This window comes from Anomaloglossus baeobatrachus, chromosome 7, assembly GCF_048569485.1.
Source record: "Anomaloglossus baeobatrachus isolate aAnoBae1 chromosome 7, aAnoBae1.hap1, whole genome shotgun sequence".
Taxonomy (NCBI): domain Eukaryota; kingdom Metazoa; phylum Chordata; class Amphibia; order Anura; family Aromobatidae; genus Anomaloglossus; species Anomaloglossus baeobatrachus.
In genome coordinates this window covers 126,995,131-127,020,691 of record NC_134359.1, presented here as the reverse complement: position 1 = coordinate 127,020,691, position 25,561 = coordinate 126,995,131, and the positions used below count along the sequence as shown (strand labels likewise).

Sequence of the window (25,561 nt, the reverse complement as noted above, 5' to 3'; positions counted from 1 at the left end):
GTCAGCTTTATTGGACTGAGTGAGTACGTAATTAACCCTTAGCGGCCCGACGACGCCTCCCCGACACCATCACCAAGTCCCGGGGCATCTCCCCTACCCATGGAGGGGTTAAACACCTGGCTGCCCGCACCATCGTCACTGGGTACTCCCAATCGCAGCGGTGGTACTCCATCTTACCACACCACAGGTGGCGTCACGAACCTTGCACACCTTCCCCTGTAAATACCCACCTTTATTCCGGGTGGCCGTGCAACCCCGACCCCTCGGGTCCGGAGACCCCTTGAGCCATCGCGGATCCGGATCCGAGTGGCAGCGGCAGGCTGCCAGCGCGGGGGCGACACGGGGTGCTGTTGCCATTTCTAATTTGGGAACCACAGAAGACCTATTACAACCTGGCTCTGCAGGAAGCAAAAGAGTATGACAAGTTCAAAACAGAGATCTTGGCACACTTAGTAGTAACTATGACTGTCAGGGCACAATGGGTACACTGCTGGGGCTATTGCGGTGACAAAGCTCCATGGTTCCATATGTTTGACTTATTACATCTGGTTAAGAACTGGTTGCAACCAAAATCTTTCTCTCCAGTGAAGATAGTGGAAAGGGTCATCGTGGACACATTCATCCACTCTCTTCCGAGGGCGGTTCTGTCCTGAGTTTCCAGGGTAATCCTCACAATGCCGATGACTTGGTGAGAATGGTAGCAAGATATCAGGTGGTTAAGAGGTCCTTGAAAAAAGGGGCTATAGCTTCTTCATACTGGGGTCCCCGAAGTGAGGTTGACACACGAAAGAAGGGAACTAGAGCCGCAAATGAGGAACATTCATGGTCTGAAGGGGTGTCTGAGTTATTGCCGAAGGCCCCAGCTAATAAACTAATTTGTTGGAGGTGTCACACCCCAGGTCACATAACCGCTTGTTGCCCCATGACCGCCAAGTCGACATGGGTTGGCGTTATTCATATTTTGCATGCCTTGTCTCTCAATCAAGCGAGGAGCCACAGGCATCTCCCATGTCAGTGAATGGGGTACCAATGACTGCTCTTTTGGACTAAGGGAGTTTGGTGACCCTAATAATGGCCACACTTTTTCACCGTCTGATTCCTGAAAAGATGGTCGGTGTCTGCTGTATCCACGGGGACAATAAGGACTATCCTAAAGCACCGGTGGACATATAGACAAACTGTGGCACTAACTCCCATTAGGTTGACAAATTTTAGGTGGATAGTTACAACTTTCACATGTACTATAAAAAAAATGTTTGTATATTTATCCGAACAATAGCGTGCCTGCTCTTGCGGTGTTTTTGTTTTTTTATACCCATATTATGTTTAATAAGCATTAGAAAATATTAGGAAAAATGTATGCCAGAAAACTGAAATAAAAAAAGAAAATTCCAATTAACCATACATACAAAGGCATCATTAAAATGTTTGAAACATATGACTTTCGTTACATTTTCTTTAAAACTCTGCATAAAAAGTATATATGAAAAAGCAACAAAAATCTAGAGTCAGCACTGTAGTCAGAAGCTTTCTGTACAGGAAAGTCAGTATTAATGGCTGAAGGAGAATACAGTTGCTGAAGTTCATTAAACCATTCAGCACGTTCACATACAGTAGGTAAACAAGGATGATATTTCATTCCGTTTGTGAATTGTGGCTAAGTTTAGCTCTGTGACATGTACATATGACTATAATGCAAGTCAAATACCAAATCCATCAAGTCACAATGAGGTATACCCTGTGCCATATAAGACAGCAATTGACTTTCAGGAGTGACTCTTGTGAAGGGCGTGATATGCTTCAGGCACTTGGTGACCATTTTTAAGAAAGAGTCGATATGTATATAAGAATCTCAATAGTAGAGATGAGCGAATACTGTAATATTCGTATTCATTATACTCGTAACGAGTACTTTGTAATATTTGTGTATTCGTTACGAATAGCGAGTACAATGCAAGTCAATGGGAATTGCAAGTAATTTTCTGCTGGACCCAACAAAGAGGTCTGGGGGCCTGAGGAAAAGGCTGAAATGGATGGGAAAGTGATGAAACTGAGTGAGGAAAGCCTGGAGAATATGCCTGCCTGCATTTCTGACTCACATATGGTTTCTGGGAATAAAGATCTCACAGTATTACACCACTTATTCTCTCTCTCTCTTTCTGTCTCTCTCCAAGCGCTTCATACTCACCTATCACGGTGCGGTGCAGCTGTTACACTGCTCCCACTGCCTCTTATTATTCTTCCCTACCCGCTCATTAGGCTCATACATATTAACTGCACCCACTCATTAGCCTCATCACATAATCACTGCTTCTACCGACCACCAGCGTCTGTGATTGGTTGCAGTCAGACCTGCCCCTATGCTGAGTGACAGCTGTCTGACTGCAACCAATCACAGCTGTCGGTGGGCAGGTCTATATCGTACAGTAAAATAAATAAATAAATAATTTTGAAAAAACGGCGTGCGGTCCCCCCAATTTTGATATCCAGCCAAGATAAAGCCCCACAGCTGAGGGCTAGTATTCTCAGACTGGGGAGTTCCACGTTATTGGGAGCCCCCCAGTCTAAAAATATTAGCCAGCAGCCGCCCAGAATTGCCGCATCCATTAGATGCGACAGTCCCGACACTTTACCTGAATGCACTGAAGTGGTGGCGATCGGGGTAATGATGGCGTTAATGGCAGCCCATAGCAAACACTAAGTCCTAGATTAATCATAGCAGACGTCTATGAGACACCCCTCATCATTGATCTGGACATTAAAGTAAATAAGCACAAACACCCAAAAAATCCTTCCTTTCTTGAAATATAAGACAAAAAAGCACTCCTACATCTCAATCTCACAGTGAGCGCCATAGAACAAGACTAGCTGCTGTGCGATTCAGGCCACAAGTGAAGTGAGCTGCTCAATCTGGTGGCATGTCCCTCAGAATGAACGCAGGGGAACACGTGACTTCACTGCCGTGACACATGCCATCATGTGGGGCTCCAAGCTAGGACATCAGGGGTTCAGCCGAGTTCATTCTGATTGCGCATCTCTCAGAGCACGAAGCTCTGACAGGAGGAGCTGCCAAGACACACCAGGCTGACAGAAGATGGCAGGCTGTGATCACCGCTGGCTGCCGCATGCACTGACCTTGGTCCCTGGCAGCTCCTCCTGTCAGAGCACACAGCTCTGACAGGAGGAGCTGCGAGAGACATTAGGCTGACAGCAGGTGGCAGACTGTGATCACCGTGCTCCCCAAATGGTATTGTCAGTGTTGAAGGGCTGGCAGGGAGTGGGACATGGCCCCACACTTTAACACTGACAATGCCGTCCGGGGTGTGCGGGGCAGCCCGCACCTTCATGCCAGCACTGACACTGTGAAAGTACTGGCAGGGTGTGGGACACAGTCCTGCACTTTAGGGCAGAGTGTTTCAGGTCACCAGTGGTTATACCGGGGGAACCCGGGTATGACCGGCAATGAACTGAGTGACGTCACTGCTTCCAGCCGAATCCTTCTTGTCAGTGTTTCCAGGAGCCTGGAGAGATCGGACATGTTTTTGGTCTCTCCAGGCTCAGATGTAGCAGAGCCAGAACCGTCATTGGAGCTCATGTGGATTACGTCGGACGTGGGTGTTTTTGGGGTTAATAAAGTGGTGAAGGACAGTGGTTTTGTATTTTATTCCAAATAAAGGATTTTCTTGGTGTATGTGTATTTCTTTTTACTTATAGAATTAATGATGGGGGTTCTCATAGAAGACCCCTTCCCCTCACTAATTCTGTGCTTGATGTGCACTATTAACCCCTCATTACCCCGATTGCCACCGCATCAGGGCATTCGGGATGAGCCGGGTAAAGTCTCGGAACTATTGCATCTAATGGATGTGGCAATTCTGGGCAGCTGCTGGCTGATAATTTTAGGCTATGCGCTCCCAATAACGTGGTTCTCCACAGTCTGAGAATACCAGCCTTCAGCTGTGAGGCTTTGTCATGGCTGGGTTTCAAAATTTTGGGGGACCACACACCGGTATTTTTAATTATTTATTTATTGTACTGTACGATATAGACTTGCCCACTGGCGGCTGTGATTGGTTGCAATCAGAGAGCTGTCACTCAAGCCTGCTTTACACGAGTCGATCTCTCGTGCGATAGCACAAGCGATCGTACCCGCCCCCGTCGTTTTTGCGTTACGGGCAAATCGCTGCCCGTGGCGCACAAACTCGTTTAACCGCCGTCACACGCACTTAGCTTCAGACGACCTCGCTGTGGGCGACGAACATCCACTTCCTGAAGTGGGAGGGACGTTCGGCGTCACAGCGACGTCACACGGCAGATGGCCAATAGAAGCGGAGGGGTGGAGATGAGCGGGATGTAAACATCTCGCCCACCTCCTCACTTCCATTAAGCCGGCGGGTGCCGTGGGATGCAGGTACGCTGTGTTCATTGTTCCCGTGGTGTCACACGGAGCAACGTGTGATGCCACGGAAACGATGAACAACCTGCACCCATAAAAATAAATGATATTATGAAAGTTAGCGACGAGTACACGACTCACGATTTGTGAGCGATACTGCGTCGCTCGGATGTGTCACACGAGACGACGTCGTGCGCTATGCCGGATGTGCGGCACTAAAACCATGACCCCGACGACATATCACACAATATATCGTCTCGTGTAAAGCCCGCATCAGCGTAGGGGCAGGTCTGACTGAAGCCAATCACTGCCACTGGTGTGTGGGCGAAGCGTTGAATATGTGTGAGCCTAATGAGCGGGTGCAGTGAATATGTATGAGCCGAATGATTGGGTAGGGAAGAAGAATGAGAGGCAGCGGGAGCAGTTTGACCGCCGCACCGCGATCGGTGAATATGAAGCATTTGAAGACACTGGCAATGTTATGTGCACAAAATGGTGGCGGCCAGCCAATCATAGTAATGCCATAACCAAGATGGCTGCAGCATTACTGTGATTGGTTAAGAAGCTCAACATGTTTAGTGGCTGGAAATCAGGCGCAAAACATGTTGGGCAAGACATCCGACTATAGCGAGGCAAATACACCATTACTCACTGTATAACGAATACCCCAAATACTGCACTATTCTGCGAATAGCGAATAGTGATGAATACAATCGGTCATCACTACACAATAGGCAATTCTATTTAGATCCAGTAATGGAAGATGGATTTATACTGTATATTTAAACTAGAGCAGATACTCTGTCACAAAGTCCATTGACGCACCAAACATTCATATGCAATTTGTGTAATTTTGCGCTCTGTTCACACAGCCCACAGGTCAAGGCTGCTAAGTCTTTAGTATATAAAGCCAATCCTAAATATGAAAGCATGACGTATACAATCTTTATAAAGTTTTATCACTGTAGGCAATATAGAAGAAGTACCAATATTTGATGCCATAAAATAATAATTGGATTTTTTATTTTATTTTCAGAGATTTTTAAAGGTTAGGAAGTGATATATATTTTAGATAGATTCTTCAAACAAGTCCAGCACTTACTTCTATTTGCCTATCCAGCTTACGCAGAATGACCAGCTGAATCATCCCACGAATGTTTCCCTCCATAGACATAGACCTCCGCAACGTTTCCATGGCTTCTCGATTTGATTTGCCAAGAAGGCTCTCCCCATTCACGGCCAAAAGCTGATCATTAACTCTCAGACGCCCGTCCTAGAACAAATGATGAATAAAGTAAAACACAAGCAATATGACACTCTCATAATGGTCATCAATAACTTCTACAAGTTATAGGGTGCAGTCCTAAGTATAATTTATATTTGCATCTACTACCAAAAAAAACTGACTAAAACTTCAAAAACAAAACTTTTAATAAATTATATAAGGGTATGTGGATGTGGCGTCTTATAGATGCCAGTGCAAACACATAGTTTTGAAACAGAAGACGATTCAAGAAAAGACCGGCAGTCGTTTTCCTACAACGTTATATTTGTCGTTTATTTAGTCATTTTTGCAGTGCTAATGGATTTTTTTTATTGTTTAATTCTGTATATAAATGTTGGCTTTCTAGTAGAAGTCACCTAAAGAATGGTCAAGTCACTTTCTTTAACCAGTTCACGGCTTTTGACGTTACAAAAGACGTGCCATATGTACAGTTAAGGGGGCTTTACACGCTACGATATCGTTAATGTTTTATCGTCTGGGTCACGTTGTTAGTGACGCACATCCAGCGTCATTAACGATATCACAGCGTGTGACACTTACCAGCGACCTTAAGTGACCTCAAAAATGGAGAAAATCGTTCACCATGGAGAGATCATCCCAAAACCAAAAATCGGTAATGGTTGATTATCGATGTTGTTCGTCGCTCATGCGGCAGCACACATTGCTGTGTGTGACACCGCAGGAGCGAGGAACATCTCCTTACCTGCTGCCGGCCGCAATGCGGAAGGAAGGAGGTGGGCGGGATGTCACGTCCCGCTAATCTCCGCCCCTCCGCTTTGATTGGCCGGACGCTTAGTGACGTCGCTGTGATGCCAAACGTCCCTCCCCCTTGAGAGAGGGATTGTTCGGCAGTCACAGCGATGACGACGACCAGGTAAGTGCGTGTGACGCTGCCGTAGCGATAATGTTTGCTACGGCAGCGAACACACGATATCGCACACACAACGGGGGCGGGTGCTTACACGCTCGATATCACTAGCAATTGCTAGCGATGTCGTAGCGTGTAAAGCCCGCTTAAGATGTTTTGATATTGCATGTTCATTATTTTTATTGTTTATTAAGAGCTTTTTTGGTTATGCACACATACCCGCTCTATAAGTATGTTATATATCAAATATGGCAACTGGAATGTTTTTCAGTAGTTATTATTTGTCAAACTTTTTACGAGTTTTATTGTACTTTTCAGAGTAAGTTGCACTGGACTTATTTAAGATATTCTGATTTTTTGTGCTCTAGGTGACATTAAAAGGTATATATTATGTCTGAGATGCAAAGCTGTGTCTCACTAGTGGCGATAACCAAAAATATATTAAGTGGAAATTACCCCATCCCCCAACCAGTACTTTTATTAAATTGTAGACATTTGCAAATCAATGAGAATCAAATTTGTGTCACGGCAATTTCAAATAGTTTGTAATTCTATTCATGCGCATTACTAAAAATGTGACTGTCACCATTTTACATATTGCAGAAGATTAAAACAGCTACAAAAGGCCCACATGACCTCAGGCACTGCTGTGCTAGAATTCCCCATAATGCCATGCAGCTTTCACTTCACGTGGCATAGTGTAGCCAATCAGGAGGAACTATCATAGCCTGTATAAAAGATCAGGCAGGGAATGCAGCAGCCAGTTTAGGCTGCTTCAAAATAGTGAAAGGACATCCAAGCTCACAGCTAACCAGTAGCGATAGAGAATAAAAGCTATAAAAAAATTGCACAAATTCTCCAAATAGTAATATGTTGTAAGTATGATTCTCCTGTTAGGGTGGATCTGCATTTTAGCAGGGTAAACTTTTTCTTAACTTTGTCTTCCTGAAAATAAGCCCTAGTGCATTTTTTGGGGCACAAAAAAAAATCATACCACATTGTCTTATTTCCGGGGAAACACGATATATATATATATATATATATATATATATATATATATATATATATATATATATATATATATATATATATATATATATACACACACACACACACATATATATGTATATATATATATATATATATATATATATATATATATCTTATATATCAAGGACAACATTACAAGAAATTGTATTAAATAGATATCATTTGTAAATCTAGACACTTAGCAGTGCGTGTCTGTTTTTGCACACCAATCTTACTGGTCCAATTTGATACACTGCTCCAACTCTATAGTCTTTTGTTGCACTAGGCTTTTTGTTTGTGTACTTACATTTCTTGCTTCATCATTTTTGAGAAAGAGGAAAAGATTTTCTTAAAAAAAAATTGAGAAAAAAAATCTATAAATATATCTGAACATTTAACAGAGCATGACCGCTTGCCTGTTTTTTTAAATTTTACAAAACGTGAAAAATGTGTTATTGCACTGATGAATGTTACCATCCATTTCCAGGGTGAAGTCACTTTGACATTATAAAGGCTGTGTTTGTGTAAAATAGACTGAAAGGAGTTGGATGCAGTTCTTGGAGACATCAGGGTCTTATACACATTTTGTCAGGGAAATTGGAGGTTCTGCAGCATTATGACTCATGTAGCATTGATATGCTGTGAATCACATTTTTGAGAAAAATCCATCGAAATTGGCAAATTTGATTAAAAAATACTCTCGTATGAATTAACTCTCAGGCTGAGGTCACACGAGCGTATAAAAACAAATCTATCCCATTCTCATTCAGATAAGTGTCCTCCGTGTGCAATCTGTTTTTTTACTCAGCAGCTATTAATCTTCTACGTTTTTCCATTTTACAGAATTCTATCGGTAAAAATGAAATGCCACACTGATGGTCCATTTGGCATCTGTTTTTTTCTCTCACTGCAATTTCTTTGTCAAGCCAAAAATAGACTGGAAAAAAGCGCAGGTCTTCACTGTCTCATTGAATAACATTGGTCTGAGTGAAATCCCTTTTTTTATCGCCTGAGTTATAGGGCGGTGTGAGTGAGCTCTTAGGCTTGTTTCACACGTCAGTGATTCTGGTACATATGTACTAGTTTTTATACGTGCTAGAATCACGGACATACACAGACCCATTATAATAAATGGGTCTGCGCACACATCAGTGATTTTTCACAGACCGTGTCTCCGTGTGGCATACACGTGTGTCCGTGATTGCTGCACGAAGATATGTCCGTTTTTTTCTGGCATCACTGATGTCCCCCGGACCACATTATGGTGTGATCCGTGAAACTTGTACCAGAAAAACACAGACATTGAAAATAAAAAGCATTTTATACTCACCTTCAACTTCACTGCTGGTCTCCGGCCTCTGCTGGCTGCTGCTTCAGAGCCGGCTAATTATTGGCATGGAAATTTATGTATGCAGCCACAACCGACCTGGAAGTAGCTGCAGCGGAGGTCAGCGCCGGCCGGAAACATAGCAGAGCCGAAGTGTTCAGCACCACGGACAGCAGGAGCCGGGACAGGTGAGTATAAGTCCATATTCAATCATAGATAACGGCGCACGGATATCTGATTGCACATGGATAACCCACGTGTGCCGTGAATCACAGAACACAGAGGGGCATATGCGTTTTTTACACGTTAATGAAAAATGTTTGTGTTTTTCACTGATGTGTGTAACAGGCTTTAGGCTGAGGCTGTGGCGGAGAATCAGTCACTGCAACACTGTGGCGCCGTCACTACTAGCTATATATCATTAGTTTCAATTAAATTAAAAGCTCCTCACTTAATTGACTCGATAGTAGTAGATTGTTACAAAGGAAAGTACCCCACCCAACAAATAAGTAACATTTAAGGGGTACAGCAAAGCTGTAATGTTGCAGAAACTAGTGGCTATAGTGAATCTGCCCCATCTCTAAAATGGCGCAGAGGAGCTGCAACCCAAAAAGAAACCATTTCTTTACGTTTATCTGAGAAGAAATGACATTTCCCAAGTGCTTCCATTCATTGCTGTTACTTACAAATAACTGAATAGTCTATTGACTGTGATCATTGCTTCTCCCAGAGGAGAGTGCGCGGTCCAAAGTGCTTCCCAGTTATCTAATTTCAGTTCTACTATATTGCATTTTTTAATGAGGTGAAAGGGAGCAGAACACCATTTGTTTTAATGAGCATCTAATGCAATCGAAAACATATTCATTCAATGGAATGACTATGAATATAAGTGAAATGAATGGCTGGAAACAGATTTATATTTTGTCAGACAGTCTGGAAAGTCAATATACTGTATAGACACCGCAACTGACTTCATCAAACAAGTCCACTCCAAGCTAATTAAAACTTCAACACCACTACAGTTCATCATCAATGACCTTGTACCCATCACACTAGCTCAGAACAAAAGATCTATTACTAGTATACGGACAAAAATATACTGTACTGAGGAGCACAGCTACACAACCCAGGTTATCATTTTTCCTTCCATTTTATTCACTAAAGAAGAAAGCAACCACGTTGAAGTTAGTATTAGAGAATTATACAGTGCGCCATGTTAATGTATACTATGATCAGAAATGGAGGGAGGAGGAGATAATCCAGCATCCAGTTCCAGAAATTTAAAACATCAGATTTTATTCAAAATTTCATTAAAATTCCATGTTCCATGGTTGCATTAAAAACGCATCATAGCAGGTGTAAAAAGGGAGGACGCGTTTCGGACGTATATGTCCTTAGTCTAGACTAAGGACATATACGTCTGAAACGCGTCCTCCCTTTTTACACCTGCTATGATGCGTTTTTAATGCAACCATGGAACATGGAATTTTAATGAAATTTTGAATAAAATCTGATGTTTTAAATTTCTGGAACTGGATGCTGGATTATCTCCTCCTCCCTGCAATTCGTGGTAGTAAGGTCTAACTACCAAAAGTCCGTGCACCGTTCTTGGCTGATACTCTAATCTCCTGAAAGGGTGAGCTGTTTTTTTTTTTTTTTTCTTCTCTTTGCTTTATGATCAGAAATGGTACCTTTATCATTAGAGCCATTCCCTATTAAAGCTAAATGTCTGGACAGAGGATGTCACTGATTTAGGGCTGAAAAAATGTGAAAATGCTTTGAAAGGGTTCCACTGGATTCTTCCTATTCTTCTACAGTGCTGTGCTACTCTCGTTCTTTTTATTTTTAATTTATATATCTGTGAGAATTTCCTACGAGAGCTATAGGCCACAGTCCAATATATGGGATTTATAAACTGCTGCTGGATATCCTTAGGATAAATATGATAAAAAGGTTTTCCAAATTTACAATATTTTTGACCCATTCTTAATCCATAAATATTAGATTGGTGGTTTCTGACTCTGGGTACTTTTGCCGATGAACTATCTTATGGACCTATGGAGCTTATGTGACACTACAGCTGCTTCCATGTTTACCTTACTCTTCCGGCATGTTATAACACAAACTGCATTGCCTATAGATGTGCATGGAGCCACAGTTCAATATCCAGCACAAATGCTCCTAAGTAGATGGTGTCCAGGTGGACGGAGTAGCATAAGCGAGAGTGACCTGGACCCCTTCATACAACTGATCAGTGGGAGTGCAAACAGTTGGATCTTCATTTGCCTAGATAGATGTATTACACCAAAGAAGAAAGTGGCCCAGCGTAAGAGGCCACCAAAAAGAGAGACTTTTATATTTTTTTACAAAACAAAACCAAAAGAACAAAGTGGTTGTCTATGCGCTGCTGGAGAATGAAACTGCTGAATGTAGATGAAAGATGGTTTATTTCAACATGTTTCAAACTGATCCTCACTTCTTCTTCAAGAAAGCCACCAGGTTTGTTCCTGAAGAAGTGAGGATCCCATTTATACACATTGAAATAAACGATCTTTCATTTACATTCAGCAGTTTTGCTATCTCATCATTCTCCAGCAGCGCAAAGACATTCACATTGTTCTTTTGGTTCTGTTTGGATCATTTTCAGCCTTATGTGGGCTTTACACGAGACGACCGATCGTACGATGCATCGTCGGGGGTCACATTTTTTGTGACGCACATCCGGCATCGTACACGATGTCGTCTCGTGTGACACCTCCTAGCGATGCAGTATCGCTCACAAATCATGAGTTGTGTACTCGTCGCTAGGTATCATAAAATTGTTTCATTAAAATTGCGCCGGTTGCTCATCGTTTTCGTGGCATCACACGTTGCTCCGTGTGACACCACGGGAACGATGAACACAGCTTACCTGCGCCCCGCGGCACCCGCCGGCTATGCGGAAGGAAGGAGGTGGGCGGGATGTTTACATCCCGCTCATCTCCGCCCCTCTGCTTCTATTAGCCGGCTGCCATGTGACGTCGCTGTGACACTGAACATCCCTCCCACTTCAGGAAGTGGACGTTTGTCGCCCACAGCGAGGTCGTCCGGAAGGTAAGTGTGTGTGACGGGGGTTAAACGAGTTTGTGCGCCACGGGCAGCGATTTGACCATGATGCAAAACCGACGGGGGCGGGTACGATCGCTCGTGCTATCGCACGATAGATTGACTCGCGTAAAGCAGGCTTTAGGACTCGTGGCTTCTGCAGCTTCTGTTTCTAAGATCCTTTCAGGGATGTATGAGGTACAACCAAAAAAAGTGTGAGACTACCCTTTTTAATTTTATCAAATAACACTCTATTGCACTCGTTTGTCCACAGCTTACTCCATTTATTTATTTGTTTAGCTTAAGTAGCCAAATTTACCACATGGACTAAGTGGAGTCTGTATTTTCTTGAATATTAACTTGGAGTATGTATGAAGAAGTTCTCTGAAGAGTTCTTGGAACCAACTGATACCTAGATTAGTCTGCAACAACTTTTCTAGTTTTAGATGGATGGATAGATAGATATTTAGAGAGATAGACTAGAGATAGATAGAAAGATATATAGATAGTCCTTCACCTATTTGAGATCTTAAAGTGGAGTCCATAGAGTAGTTCTCTCTACACCGCACACTTTTCTATGTTTAGATAAATGTATGCATGGGTGGATGGATAAAGAGATATATTAAGGATAGATAGAAAGATAGATATATAGATAGATAGATAGATAATGGATAATAGATAGATAGATATATAGATAGATAGATAATGGATAATAGATAGATAGATAGATATATAGATAGATAGATAATGGATAATCGATAGATAGATAGATAGATAGATAGATAATAGATAGATAGATAGATAATGGATAATAGATAGATAGATAGATAGATAGATAGATAGATAGATAGATAGATAGACAGTCCTTCATCCACTTCATATCTTGAAGTGGAATCCTTATTGTAGTCCTCTCTATACTGCACACTTTTCTATTTTTAGATGGATTGATAAATGGATAGACAGATAGATTGGAGATAGATAGATAAATAGATAGCTCTTTATCCACTTGAGATCTTGAGGTGGAGTCCATAGAGAAGTCCTCTCTATGCTGTACTCATTGCATAATATCTTGCATTGGCTCATATGGATGAGCTGTAACAACAATCAAATTACTAATTACTGATATGCTTTGCTACTTTTCATTTACCCTTAATAATTATTAACCAATCACAAAAAAACCCTTCAGCCAACCTCCCTGTAAGAAATCTTCTAGTGTATTGCAATCCACTGTAAGTAATTACCTCAGCTAAAGAAGAACTGAAATGTACACTGTTTAATGGAAATGTCATTTGTTCAGTAAACAGAGACTTTCTTTGGCGCAGTATGTGATAAAAGCCGTAAATGGGGGAGAGAAAAGTATAAAATGATATATTGCCTGAGATCTATATTCTTTCTGCAGCGGGAACACATTGCGACCGTTTTGGTTTATTTTACTTGGGGGAAGGTTTATTGCATGAACGCAGGCTCGATTTTCACAAGATATCACAGCTGCTTAAAATTCCAGCCACAAAGGAGCGAGATATTGTAAATATATCTTCAGACCAAGAAGGGCTCTGAACTGGATGATTTCATTCTTGTCTCAGCTGTGTGATGCTCACCCTCGGTGCAGGGAGAAGCAATATGTATATTAACCTTAACATCTTCAGTATTAATAAAGACGGCGACATCCGGCGAGCGCGATGACAGATCATGTACTGACTGGAGGCAAAGCTGTGACACGCAGTATGGATGAGGGACACAATCTATGTGACAAGCCGGTAATAGCCACAGCCCACGATGTATCGCCCTGGAAGCCGGGCCCGATCATTAGTGCATTGTTTTACGGAGAATAAACACTTGGCAGAGGGAAACATGGAGCGCCTTTGGTAATATAGCCAGTTAGATTTCTAGGCAATATACCTTGGCGGAAAGCGGCTATGTAAATGTTATTCCTTTGGTAAATGTAAAGTGTCTGCCAGTAAGAACATTTCCTGCACAGTGCTCTAGACAAATCCAAAATCATATTGCTTTAGATTGGTCGTAAATTATTCTGTACCCAGAACAACCTGCAAAAGCAGATAACTTTCACTGTAGTCTTTATTCCATCTTTTTTTTTCAGAAAAACAGTTTAAATAAGTAAATCACAGCAAACGCAATGGATGGGAATGTCTCCATTTCCTTTGTTGGTGTATTAGAACACACATTTTGTTTGCCACTGATATCTCACATGACACATTTAAAACATTTAAACCCAAGTCTCATTTTTTATGGTAAATATTTGCCTCTATCGCTTGTTCTCTCACATCCCATAACCCTGCAGCACAATGTAGTATACAAACTTCAGGCCACATTCATCAAATCTTTCACTCCAAAATTCATGATGTAAAATGTACACAAAGTCGCAAAACAAGGCTGAAATAAAATGTTGGCATTCTCACGCTATTTTTACCAAGCTTCAATAAAGTGCATGGAGGTAGAACATGGACACCCCCACTTGGCTAATGCATGATGAGCGGCGGTGATTAGCTATGTCAAAAGTCTTACTCCAGTTACCGACTGGAGTAAGATTTGTGGCAAGGCAAATACAGAAGGGTATGTCACCTGTCAGATGCACAGAAGTCATTTAGAGGTGTGTGCCTCTTAAAGAATACGGAGCGTCTGACTCCCGCAAGCATACCTCTTCATGATCAGTGTGAAAACTGCTGGTTTTGATTAAATGAGGTCTTCATCTGCATATATAACTATTTGGCGATGTTCACATGTATTTTTGCTGCATTTTGTTTCAACATTTTTTCACGATTTTATGGAAATGTATAGCTGCTTTTTACAGTACCAATAAAAGCCATGAAATTCCAGAATTCTCACACCCATGATTGCTTTTTTCCTGGCTAAAAAAGAAAACTGATGAGTTTTTGAAAGAAGCAGTATGTTAATTCTTTCAGCATTTTTGCTATGTTTATTCACCATTAAAAGCAATGAGAAAGGAAAAAGATGCTGCAAAACACATCCGCTGGATTTTTGCTGCCTTTTTAATGAATGAAGCTAACTTTATTAAAAATCTACTGTAGACAAGTGACACGCCAAAAACCCAGCAAAAAACGCAGCAAAAAAGCTGCAAAACTTGTTTTTTAGAAGCTGTTTTTTTTTTACTGCCAAAAGAGCAGGTTTTGACTGTACAAAAATATGCTGCAAAAATGTAATGTGTAAACATAGGCTTAGGAATATTATACTAGTAGCCATATCATAGCTGTGTTCCACTGGTAAAAGACTACTCCCTGCTCATTCTTCTTGACCTCTCTGCAGCTTTCGACACTGTTGACCACCATCTCCTATTTGCTATGCATTACTCAATCGGCATAAAGGACACCACTCTCTCCTGGTTCTCTTCCTATCTTTCTGGCCAGTCGTTCAGCATATCCTTTGCTTGCCACACATCTTCTCCTCTTCCTCTCACTGGTGACGTCCCTCAAGGTCCAGTCCTTGACCATCTTCTCTTCTCTCTCTACACTGTGCCAATTGGACAGACCATCAGCAAATTTAACTTCCAGTACCATCTTTATGCTGATGACACACAATTATATAACTCATCCCCTGACCTTACCCCCGCTGTACTATAGAACACTGGTGACTGTCTGTCCGCAGTTTCAAATATCATGTCTGCTCACTATCAGAAACTTAACCTTTCCAAAACTGAACTACTTCTATTCCCTCTGTCTTCTAACCTCCCTAAGCCTGACATCTCCCTCTCTGTCTGTGGCACCACGAGAATGCCTAAGCTGCAGGCTCGCTGTCTGGATGTTATGCTTGACCCTGATCTTTCCTTTACCGCCCAAATACAATCTACAATCTGTTGCCCACTCCTATCGCCGGCACCTCAAGAACATCTCTAGAATCCAGCACTTTGTAACCATGGAAACAACAAAAACTCTCACTGTGGCCCTAAGCTATTCCCACCTTGATTACTGTAATTCTTTATTAATTGACCTCCCTCTCACTAAACTTTCTCCTCTCCAGTCCACTCTTAATTCCACAGCCAGGGTCACATATCTGGCTAATCATTATTTGGACGCGTCTGCTCGGTGCCAGTCATTGCACTGGCTGCCCACAGGATCCAATTTAAATTGCTTGTTCTCACCCACATAGCTCTTCACAACATGGCACCCCCCTGCCTCTCTCATTTCTGTCTATCACCCTACCCGTCCTCTATGCTCTGCACACGACCTTCGGCTAACATTCACACTAATCTGCACCTCCCAATCCTGGCTCCAAGATTACTCTCAAGCTGCACCAATCCTCTGGAATGCTCTACCCCCAAGAAACTAGGATAATCCACAATTTACTTAGCTTCAGATGCTCCTTAACCTTTGGCAGGCTGCATAATTTTGCCAAAATTTCTCGACCCCTTATCTCGGAAAGGGGGTGGAGATATTTTATTGAAATTTGGCCAATATATTCTGAACCAAAACTGCTGAGATGTCACGAAGTTACAGCCCTCTACGGCTTTTCGAAAAAAAAATTATTGCAACTTAAAAAGGGAATAGTTACAATTGTACCTATTCAGCCGGACGAAGGTGAAAACACATCTTTTTAGGGTGGCCTATCACCGTCCCTAATCAAAGTCAATTCATATACAGTATATCCCCGCCACTATTTCTAAAAACATTAATGGACTGTGATAAAATTGCATTCAATCTGCAGATTATGTTTTTGGACATCAGCAATTATCAGAGTTTTGAAAGTGATGAGCCCCCAACTAATCAAAATATCTGATCATCATCATTTCAACGGCTAGTCCCATCTTGTTCATTTAAAGCTACAGAGACAGGGTAGCTGTCTTGGTTACAGTGTTTCCATAACACCCATTTACGTTTATGGGGGTCACAAATTGCATAGTGCAGCTGCAGTCTGTTGTTTCCAGAGCCGACTTCCTGTCACTGGTGCATGTACGCTGTTATTGCAGTCTCACACATGAACAGCTAAGGGCGTTTCACACATCCGGCTTTTTGGCGGATCCGGCACACTCCAGTACAGTGTGATACAGTACAATGGCAGCGCGACAACTTCTGGGTCACAGCATGTGACCGGAGCTTGTTGTGCTGGCATTGTACTGTATCACACTGTACTGGACTGCACCGGATCCGCCAATCCGGTAAAAAGCCAGATGTGTGAAACGGCGCTAAGATGAAAAGAATCCTTTAAGAGGCAACGTTACTGTTTACATGAAGTGGTTAAAATGTTGAACTGGTCATAGGCTTTCAAAAATTCCATGTATATAAGTTTCAAAATGCGAAGTCAAAAACAACAATAAAAAATACTATAGGCATTTTCCCCTTATTAACAATTAAACAAATATATATTTACAAGCTGGGGAAGTAAGTAGCACAGAGGTCCCTCACCTCTGAAAAGCAAGTCTACAAATAATATAGATATTAATTTGTTCGTAAACTTGCCTTATAAAGGAATGTCTCAGTTTAAAACGCTTGAACATATAATTTTTGCAGTAAGTTAATAAACGTATTACTCTTATATAACCTTTGCCTTTTGCAATAATACAAAACTATTCTATATCACATATATTTTCTTGGAGAACATTGTACCATGGAATTTGTGAATTATCAATATATGAAGGCTTAAATCATGAAAACCTTTCACCAGTAAAATTATAATAGAACCTTGGTGCCCTGAAAAACAAAAAGGCAAAATAATTGTTGTAAGGTCACAATATGCTGACACCTGGGTTTGAACCCTCGTCTCTTGGCGGCACTGTCTGGATGTCTGTGCTTTTAAGTTGGTTCTCCAGAATATATTTGAAATGATTACTGAAAACAGTAGAAATGTAAAAGTAAGAAGCGGATACTTTAAAATCAGCATAATCCTATTCAAACTGATCCAGCACATCAAGACTTTTACCAATCTTTTGAACATAGTATTCATCGCTGGGTTCAATTGAGTTCATAGGCACCTTTAGGCTTTGAAAGGCTATCTCCGAAGCTCACAAATGGAAGTTGAGTCTTTTATACTGGGACTAATGCAGATATAAAGATTTTATTAAATTGGTTTATAAAGACAACGGGTGATAACTAGCTAAATGGTGACATTAACCACATTTTTCACAAATGTCTGTTGGTGTGACAGTAAAGACCAACTCTTACTAAGATTTTTACATATTGTGTGTTCTGTACATTCGGCGACTGAAGTAAAGTAATAGTCGTCAAAATAATTTTCCAGACATAGAATTTATGGTTTGTTCCTAGTATAAACAATATACCCAGGAACAAAGTTGTAAAGCTCTTGCACGTGACTGTTTAAATTGGTAGAGTGCTATCCATGCTTTTGACTGATAGCACTGGTACCCATGCTATTTTATAGGGCTGTGCATACGTCCAATTTTTCTTCAGACAGGGTGGTTCAAAGAAACAAATCGCTTACATGTCGGATTTTGATCTGAGTGTCTGATAAAAATCAGTAATGCAAGACTACGGGTCCATGGAAAACATTGGACCGCACTCGGAAGACATCTGAGTGCAGTTTGATTTTCACAGGCTGACTGAATGGAGGGAAAGAAAAAGTTTTCTTTTTTTATTCTCCATCACTGACAAAAACGCATCCCACTCTCGTGAAAGTCTGATTAGCATAATTGGACCTTACATACAAATGTGTTTGGTGTTGCAGCTCATCCTGTTCAAGTGGCTATACAGACCAGAGTAGCTATACCAGGTGCAACCATGCATCAGTGCCCTGATCTCATGCTATTTTTTAAGACAAAAGGTGGCCACACAAAATATTGATTTGATTTAGATTTCTCTTTTGTTCATGTACTTTGCATTTTGTTAATTCATAAACTATAGAACTCTCTAGGGAGCAGACCTGCAAGTGACCAAATCAATCCATGAACCAAACCCAGGGGGAGAGGAAGAAAGCAGGAATGAAGCCCCACACGTATCGCCACTAAATTGTGGCTTCCTCAAGGGCAGAAAATAAAGAATCCTTAAAGAGGCTTAGAGTTAAAGCACTGCTCTAGCGCTGAAAAATAAAGAAAAGTTGATGATGCTATGGTTACGGAGAATCAGGGTAACTGAAGATGGACTTCTTTCTTTTTTTTATTCTCCATCACTGACGAAAACGCATCCCACTCTCGTGAAAGTCTGATTAGCATAATTGGACCTTACATACAAATGTGTTTGGTGTTGGAGCTCATCCTGTTCAAGTGGCTATACAGAGCAGAGTAGCTATACCAGGTGCAACCATGCATTGTCCTGGCCCCACAGTGCCCTGATCTCATGCTATTTTTTAAGACAAAAGGTGGCCACACAAAATATTGATTTGATTTAGATTTCTCTTTTGTTCATGTACTTTGCATTTTGTTAATTCATAAACTAATATTTTTTTTATTTTTTTGGAAGAATATTTTGAAGCATTTTTTTCCACACCTACCTAAAATTTTACACAGAATTGTATATACATTTATAGAGCAGTGTAGGGGCTCATAGAAAGTCTAATTTTGTACTATGGAATGTTGAATCAAGCTAATTAGAGACAAGAGGCACAGCCCTCAACTCACTGCTTCTGCTCTTTTAGCTATCATGGGGGTCTCACCACCTATATCCCAACCAAACAAAATTTCACTATATGTCCAACATTTTATAAATGGAAGAGACTTCAAGGGGGTCTTCTGCTTATAACTAACTGGCCTCAAATGGCCAACGTGGCCCTAATATACTCAGACAATCCCCTCGTCCAGTCCTGGCTTATTGCCACTGATCTGGTCTCTTTATTATTTACCACGGTGATGGTCATTAGAAGCTAGAAAGCCACAGGAAACCCATCTAAGAACAGCATAATAAAGTCAAGAAGGCATAGCAGAGATAAGAAGTGATGTGATTATTTAGGGCTCATGCATGTTGCAGTGATCTGTGCAGACGACATATGTTCTCCTTGTAATTTTTCTCTTGGATTTATACAGAAATCTGTTTGCCTTTGTGTGAAAACGGAGTCATGCAGCGTTTCACTAAGGGTCGAAACAATTCTATAATGCCTCTATATGTGCTGCATGCCTAAGTCTTTGTCTGAATATTCACTATCCTTCTTAATTTTAACATTCACTTTAATATTTTACTCCTTAAGAACGCGCATAAATGATTGGTGGTCTCTATTAATCAAATTTCATTTTTTCCCTTGAAGCTTAGCCTTTTACTGATATTTATAGTAACTGTGATTTATAAGATCTGTGTGAACAACCAACTGCTTTATTTTACAGCAAATCATATTGACCATTACAGTAGTCAAGCAGTTAAATATGTCTCCAAACTTTCTTAGCGACACGCTGTCAAGAAAGACAAAGTGTAATGGTTGCGTATTACTTAAGTATCGGTCCAACCTAATGTCCAACTGGGAAGCACTTAACATATTAAAAAGCTGATGTTTTACTGCGCTTTACAAATTATCCTGCAATTTTCTGAGCTTTTCAAAGAGAGACATGGCATTAACCACTTCATTGCTGTACACAAATAAAGTCATAGTAAAATCAAGAGCTAAAATTAGTATGGTCAAATATGGCTCCTCACAATCTAAACATAAGAAGCATGTATTTCACAAGTGCATGAAGACGAAGGTTTAATCCTCTAACACTTGTGGAACATAAGTATTCAGAGCTGTTTAATGTCCTCAATGGATTTTTACGTGAAAAAATAAAATCCTTTAATGAAGGGCTGCTCCTCAGTTTTATCACAAGCATTTACAATTCAGCTCACAGATTTGATGGGGATCATGTCTGATCATAAATTATGAATGTTTACAGTAATTTTTGGGGAGTAAGAGATACTTTAAAAGTAATTGGCTTTAGCTCCAAATTTACAAAATGTTTGTTCAGTTTGGTGCATCTTTAAAGAAAATACTTCAGTCTAGATTTTGTACTGTAGTCTTTACGCTATTTTCCTACTGGACTGATTTTGTGACTTTATGTAAGTCTAGACTTATAAATTTATCGAAACATTGTCTAAAAACATCTAGAGACCCTAACACTACCCAATTTTTCTAAAAAAAAAAAAAAACCCAAAGAACAAAATACAGCAGCACAGGGAGTATGATACCTATGACAACCGTAGTGTGATATGCTGCTCCTTCTGTATAGTCTGGAAGGAGTAAAGTAACTCATGTAAATTGTAGAGCCAAATCATTTTGCATCTAAGGTAGATAGTATGAAGATTCAAGGGCTCCCACCAAAGCTCAACCATTAGTGAATTAAACCCTTTAATTTCTCTTTGACAGGCTATTGAGGAGACTCTGAGACTTAGCAGATGGTTATAAAATGCTGACACACCAGTTTTTCTTTTACACGTACTTTACTCATTTTTCACAGATAGCACTCATACCTTTGATAGTCTATGGGGCTGTCCACATGTCCGTGATTTTATGCAGACCAAGTGGTCCATAGAGTATTGTGGAGACAAGCCTGATCTTGATTTGAATATCGGATCAAAATCAGCAATGCAAGTCTATGGGTCAGTGAAAAAATAAGACAGCAATGCCATCCGTGTGCTATCCATTTTCACAGACTAAAAGATAAGAGAAGATGGAGATATGGAGAATCTTTTTCCTATCAAAGAAAAACTGATGAACCTCTGCCCAAGCTCTGATGAAAATCTGATGAAAGTATGACCAAAAACTTTGAAGATTATCGTTTTTTTCTCATATGGGAAAATAACTGATGTGTGAATGAGGGCTAAACCTCTGAGGTGAGGAAATTGACTTGTGACTACACGTTGTAGCTGTAAAAATATTCACAGAAGGCCAAACATCATATCACACTGGGCTTGCATTTGGTTAAAATAAAGAAACACTTTATTTTAAACAATATATATGTTGACAGTATCATGTTCCAAAAATGTACCCGAGTTATGGAAAATTAATGTGGGTACTAAGGGATGTTTCATAGTTGAACCTTCCCTATCAAATCATTGAACTTCTCCCAGGATTTACAAGTTTTCCATATCTGTGGTGCTATACTGTGGATATGACACTGTGCCGACACTGATGCAGACGGCCTGCAGGACAGCTTGGATTTTTTTGGAACTTGATTGGGGCTGCTTATCCACTTATCCACCATGCGGACTATCTTGAGTTACAACCTTTCATCAATTTTTCTGGTATTCATGTCCTGGGAAATTAGCTACAGATCCATGGATTGTAAACTTGTTGATTATGTTGCACACAGTGGACGAAAGAACATCAAGATCTCTGGGGATGGACTTGTAAACTTGAGATTGCTGCTATTTTTCAAAAATGTTGGTTCTCAAGTCATCAGACAGTTCTCTTCTCCTCTTTCTGTTCTCCATGCTTAGTGTAGTACACACAGATGCACAATGCAAAGATTGGGTCAACTTCTCCCCTTTTTATCTGGTTTCAGGTATAATTTTCATAAAGTCCACACCTGTTACTTGTCATAGGTGACTTTGAATGATCATCACATGCTTGAAACAAAGTTGTTTACCCATAATTTTCAAAAGTTGCGAACAAATTTTGTCTAGCTCATTTTTGGTATTTTATGTAGAATGATGTCCAATTTGCCTTTTTTTTTCTCTGTTTTTTATGATGTTGTACAAATACACACAAAGAAAATAAACGTATGACAAAATATGTGTAATTGCAATAAATTTTATGGGAGAAATACTTAATTTTCTGGAACAATTTCAAGGATGCCAACACTTTCGGTCATGACTGTATTTACATTATAGGGATGCAAAGGGGTTAAAAAAAAACGTTCTTGTCACTGTCCTTACTTTAAACTATACATCTCTATTTCTCTTACAGTAAGGATCATGGGCTAAGTATAATGCATTGACAAGAAATCTCCTATGATTGATGCTATGGCTGTCTGTTTAACATAGACTGTAAATTTGCTGTTGTGTAGTTTAATGGCAGAGATTAGCTGACTCAGCAGGATGATGGCGGATGAAAAGCATTAACATAAACAGAATGCAAATGTTAAAAAACAAAATATCTGAATCTGCTGAGAGATAGAGAAATTTGATGTAAAAGGACAAACATTCATGATGAAAAATACAACAGAAGCACAAGTCCATGATAATTGTGGACTGACTTTGACAACTCACAGAATTATGTAACTTATAAGGTGCATTTGTATTGCATGATTGTTGATAAGCTTCCTAGGAACGCTCATTTCATGATACTCATGATTTGAAGTCTAAATAGTCTGCCGATCACCTGACAATGAGCAAAACACTTGTGTCATGTGAAATGATCCTTGGTTAGCACAAAAGATTATCATTCTCAGCAGATCATCCTGTGTAAACAGGACCTGCACTGAGAGCAATGGCAGCCTATCCACACAGAACAATCTATTACTGATCATTCAATGATCATCTGTGCAAACAGGCTGTTAAACTACCACGACCAGCAAACAAGCCACTGAATGGCTGCCGTCATTGCCGCAAGTCAGCTAGTATAAAGCTGGTGTCACACACAGCGACAACGACAACGACGTCGCTGCTACGTCACCATTTTCTGTGACGTTGCAGCGACGTCCCGTCGCTGTCGCTGTGTGTGACATCCAGCAACGACCTGGCCCCTGCTGTGAGGTCGCCGGTCGTTGCTGAATGTCCAGCTTCATTTTTTGGTCGTCACTCTCCCGCTGTGACACACACATCGCTGTGTGTGACAGGAAGAGAGCGACGAAATGAAGCGAGCAGAGAGCAGGAGCCGGCGTCTGGCAGCTGCGGAAAGCTGTAACCAGCATAAACATCGGGTAACCAAGGGAAGACCTTTCCCTGGTTACCCGATATTTACCTTCGTTACCAGCCTTCGCCCTTGCTGCCAGCGCCGGCTCCTGCTGTGTGCACATGTGGCTGCAGTACACATCGGGTTAATTAACCCGATGTATACTGTAGCAAGGAGAGCAAGGAGCCAGCGCTAAGCAGTGCGCGCGGCTCCCTGCTCTCTGCACTGTGACATGTAGCTGCAGCACACATCGGGTTAATTAACCTGATGTGTACTGTACCTAGGAGAGCAAGGAGCCAGCGCTAAGCGCGGCTCCCTGCTCTCTGCACATGTAGCACAGCGACGTTATGATCGCTGCTTCTGCTGTGTTTGACAGCTAAGCAGCGATTATAACAGCGACTTACAAGGTCGCTGTTACGTCACCGAAAATGGTGACGTAACAGCGACGTCGTTGTCGCTGTCGCTTAGTGTGAACCCAGCTTAAGGCTATGTGCGCACTGGGAAATGGAATTTTCTTGAGAAAATTCCGCATGCTCTCAAAGATTACCGCACCCGCGGTAAAAAACCGCGGCAAACCGCACCCGAAAACCGCATGCAGTTTGCCGCGGTTTGCTGCGGTTTTACCGCGGTATTGCCGCGGTTTTGCCGCGTGCGGGTTGGGATGTGCTTTATTGCATTCAATGCAATAAAGCACATTGAAAAAAAAAAAGTCATTTAATTCTGAGATAGTAGATAGACAGAAGAATAGATAGAGGGATAGATAGACAGACAGAGGGATAGATAGATAGAGGACAGATCGCTGCATTTCCCATGATCGGCAGTGAGTTCACATTACCGGCCGTGGGAAATGATCGGTAATTACCTCTGCTGTCTGCTGCATTCATTCAGCGCTGTGTCTGTGTCAGTCGCGGCTGGATGTAAGCAGCGCAGGACGTCGGAGCTGTGGATTACGCCGGAGCTTTGGTGCGGGAGGGGTTAATAAAAGGGTGAACGAGGCTTGTTTGTTTTATTTAAAATAAAGGATTTTTCGGTGTCTGTGTTTTATTCACTTTACTTACGGGTTGATCATGTCAGCTGTCACATAGACGCTGCCATGATCAAGCCTGAAGTTAATGGCGGTGATCCACCACCATTAACCCCTTGTATTACCTTGCTGCCACTGCTACACGGCGGGGACATAATGCATGCGACAGTCCCGGGGCAGCTGCGGCTGAAATTCTCGGCTGCGGGAGGGGGAGTGAGGCGGGGGACATTAACCCTGCCTCTCTCCCTCCCCAGCCTGAGAATACCGGGCCGCCGCTATGTGCTTACCTCGGCTGGACGGTAAATATGCAGCGGAGCCCACGTTCTTTGTTTTCTATATTTCCGTTTTCTTTCTATGTGTGTTCTATGTGTCTGTGTCTGTGTTCTATGTCTGTGATGTCTGTGTGTGTGTGTGTGTGTGTGTGATCTGTGTGTGTTTACTCTCTGCATGGCTTCCTCTTCCTGTAATGACATCACTTCCCTGCAAAACCGCAGACAGGCGATGTACATTACCGGAGGTAAACCGCGAAATACCGCAGGGAATAACACAGGAAAACGCAGTGAACCGCACAGAATTTGCTTCCTGCGTTATTCCCTGCGGGATTTCACGATTAACATTGGAGTCAATGGAGTGAAATCCCGCAGCGATGTGCGGAAAAGAATTGACATGCAATTGTTTTTGCTGCGGGAATCCCGCAGCAAAACATGCAGCTGTCAAATTCCGCCTAGTGCGCACAGGATTTTTTTTGCCCATAGGTTTTGCTGGTGATTCACTGCAGAGATGTTATGAACATTTTCTGCAGCGAAACATGCAGCAAAACCGCAAAAAATCCG

At 41.5% G+C, this 25,561-nt stretch overlaps 1 protein-coding gene across 5 annotated transcripts in view; it reads right to left on the bottom strand.

Moving 5' to 3' along the window:
- PARD3B (par-3 family cell polarity regulator beta) overlaps nt 1–25,561 on the bottom strand; it is a 1,965,757-nt gene that overhangs the window by 1,400,897 nt on the left and 539,299 nt on the right. For all 5 annotated transcript variants that reach the window (XM_075317687.1, XM_075317688.1, XM_075317691.1 and 2 more), the window contains exon 12: nt 5,499–5,669. In XM_075317687.1, coding sequence (XP_075173802.1) covers nt 5,499–5,669 — 171 coding nt within the window. The remainder of the gene's footprint in view (nt 1–5,498; nt 5,670–25,561) is intronic.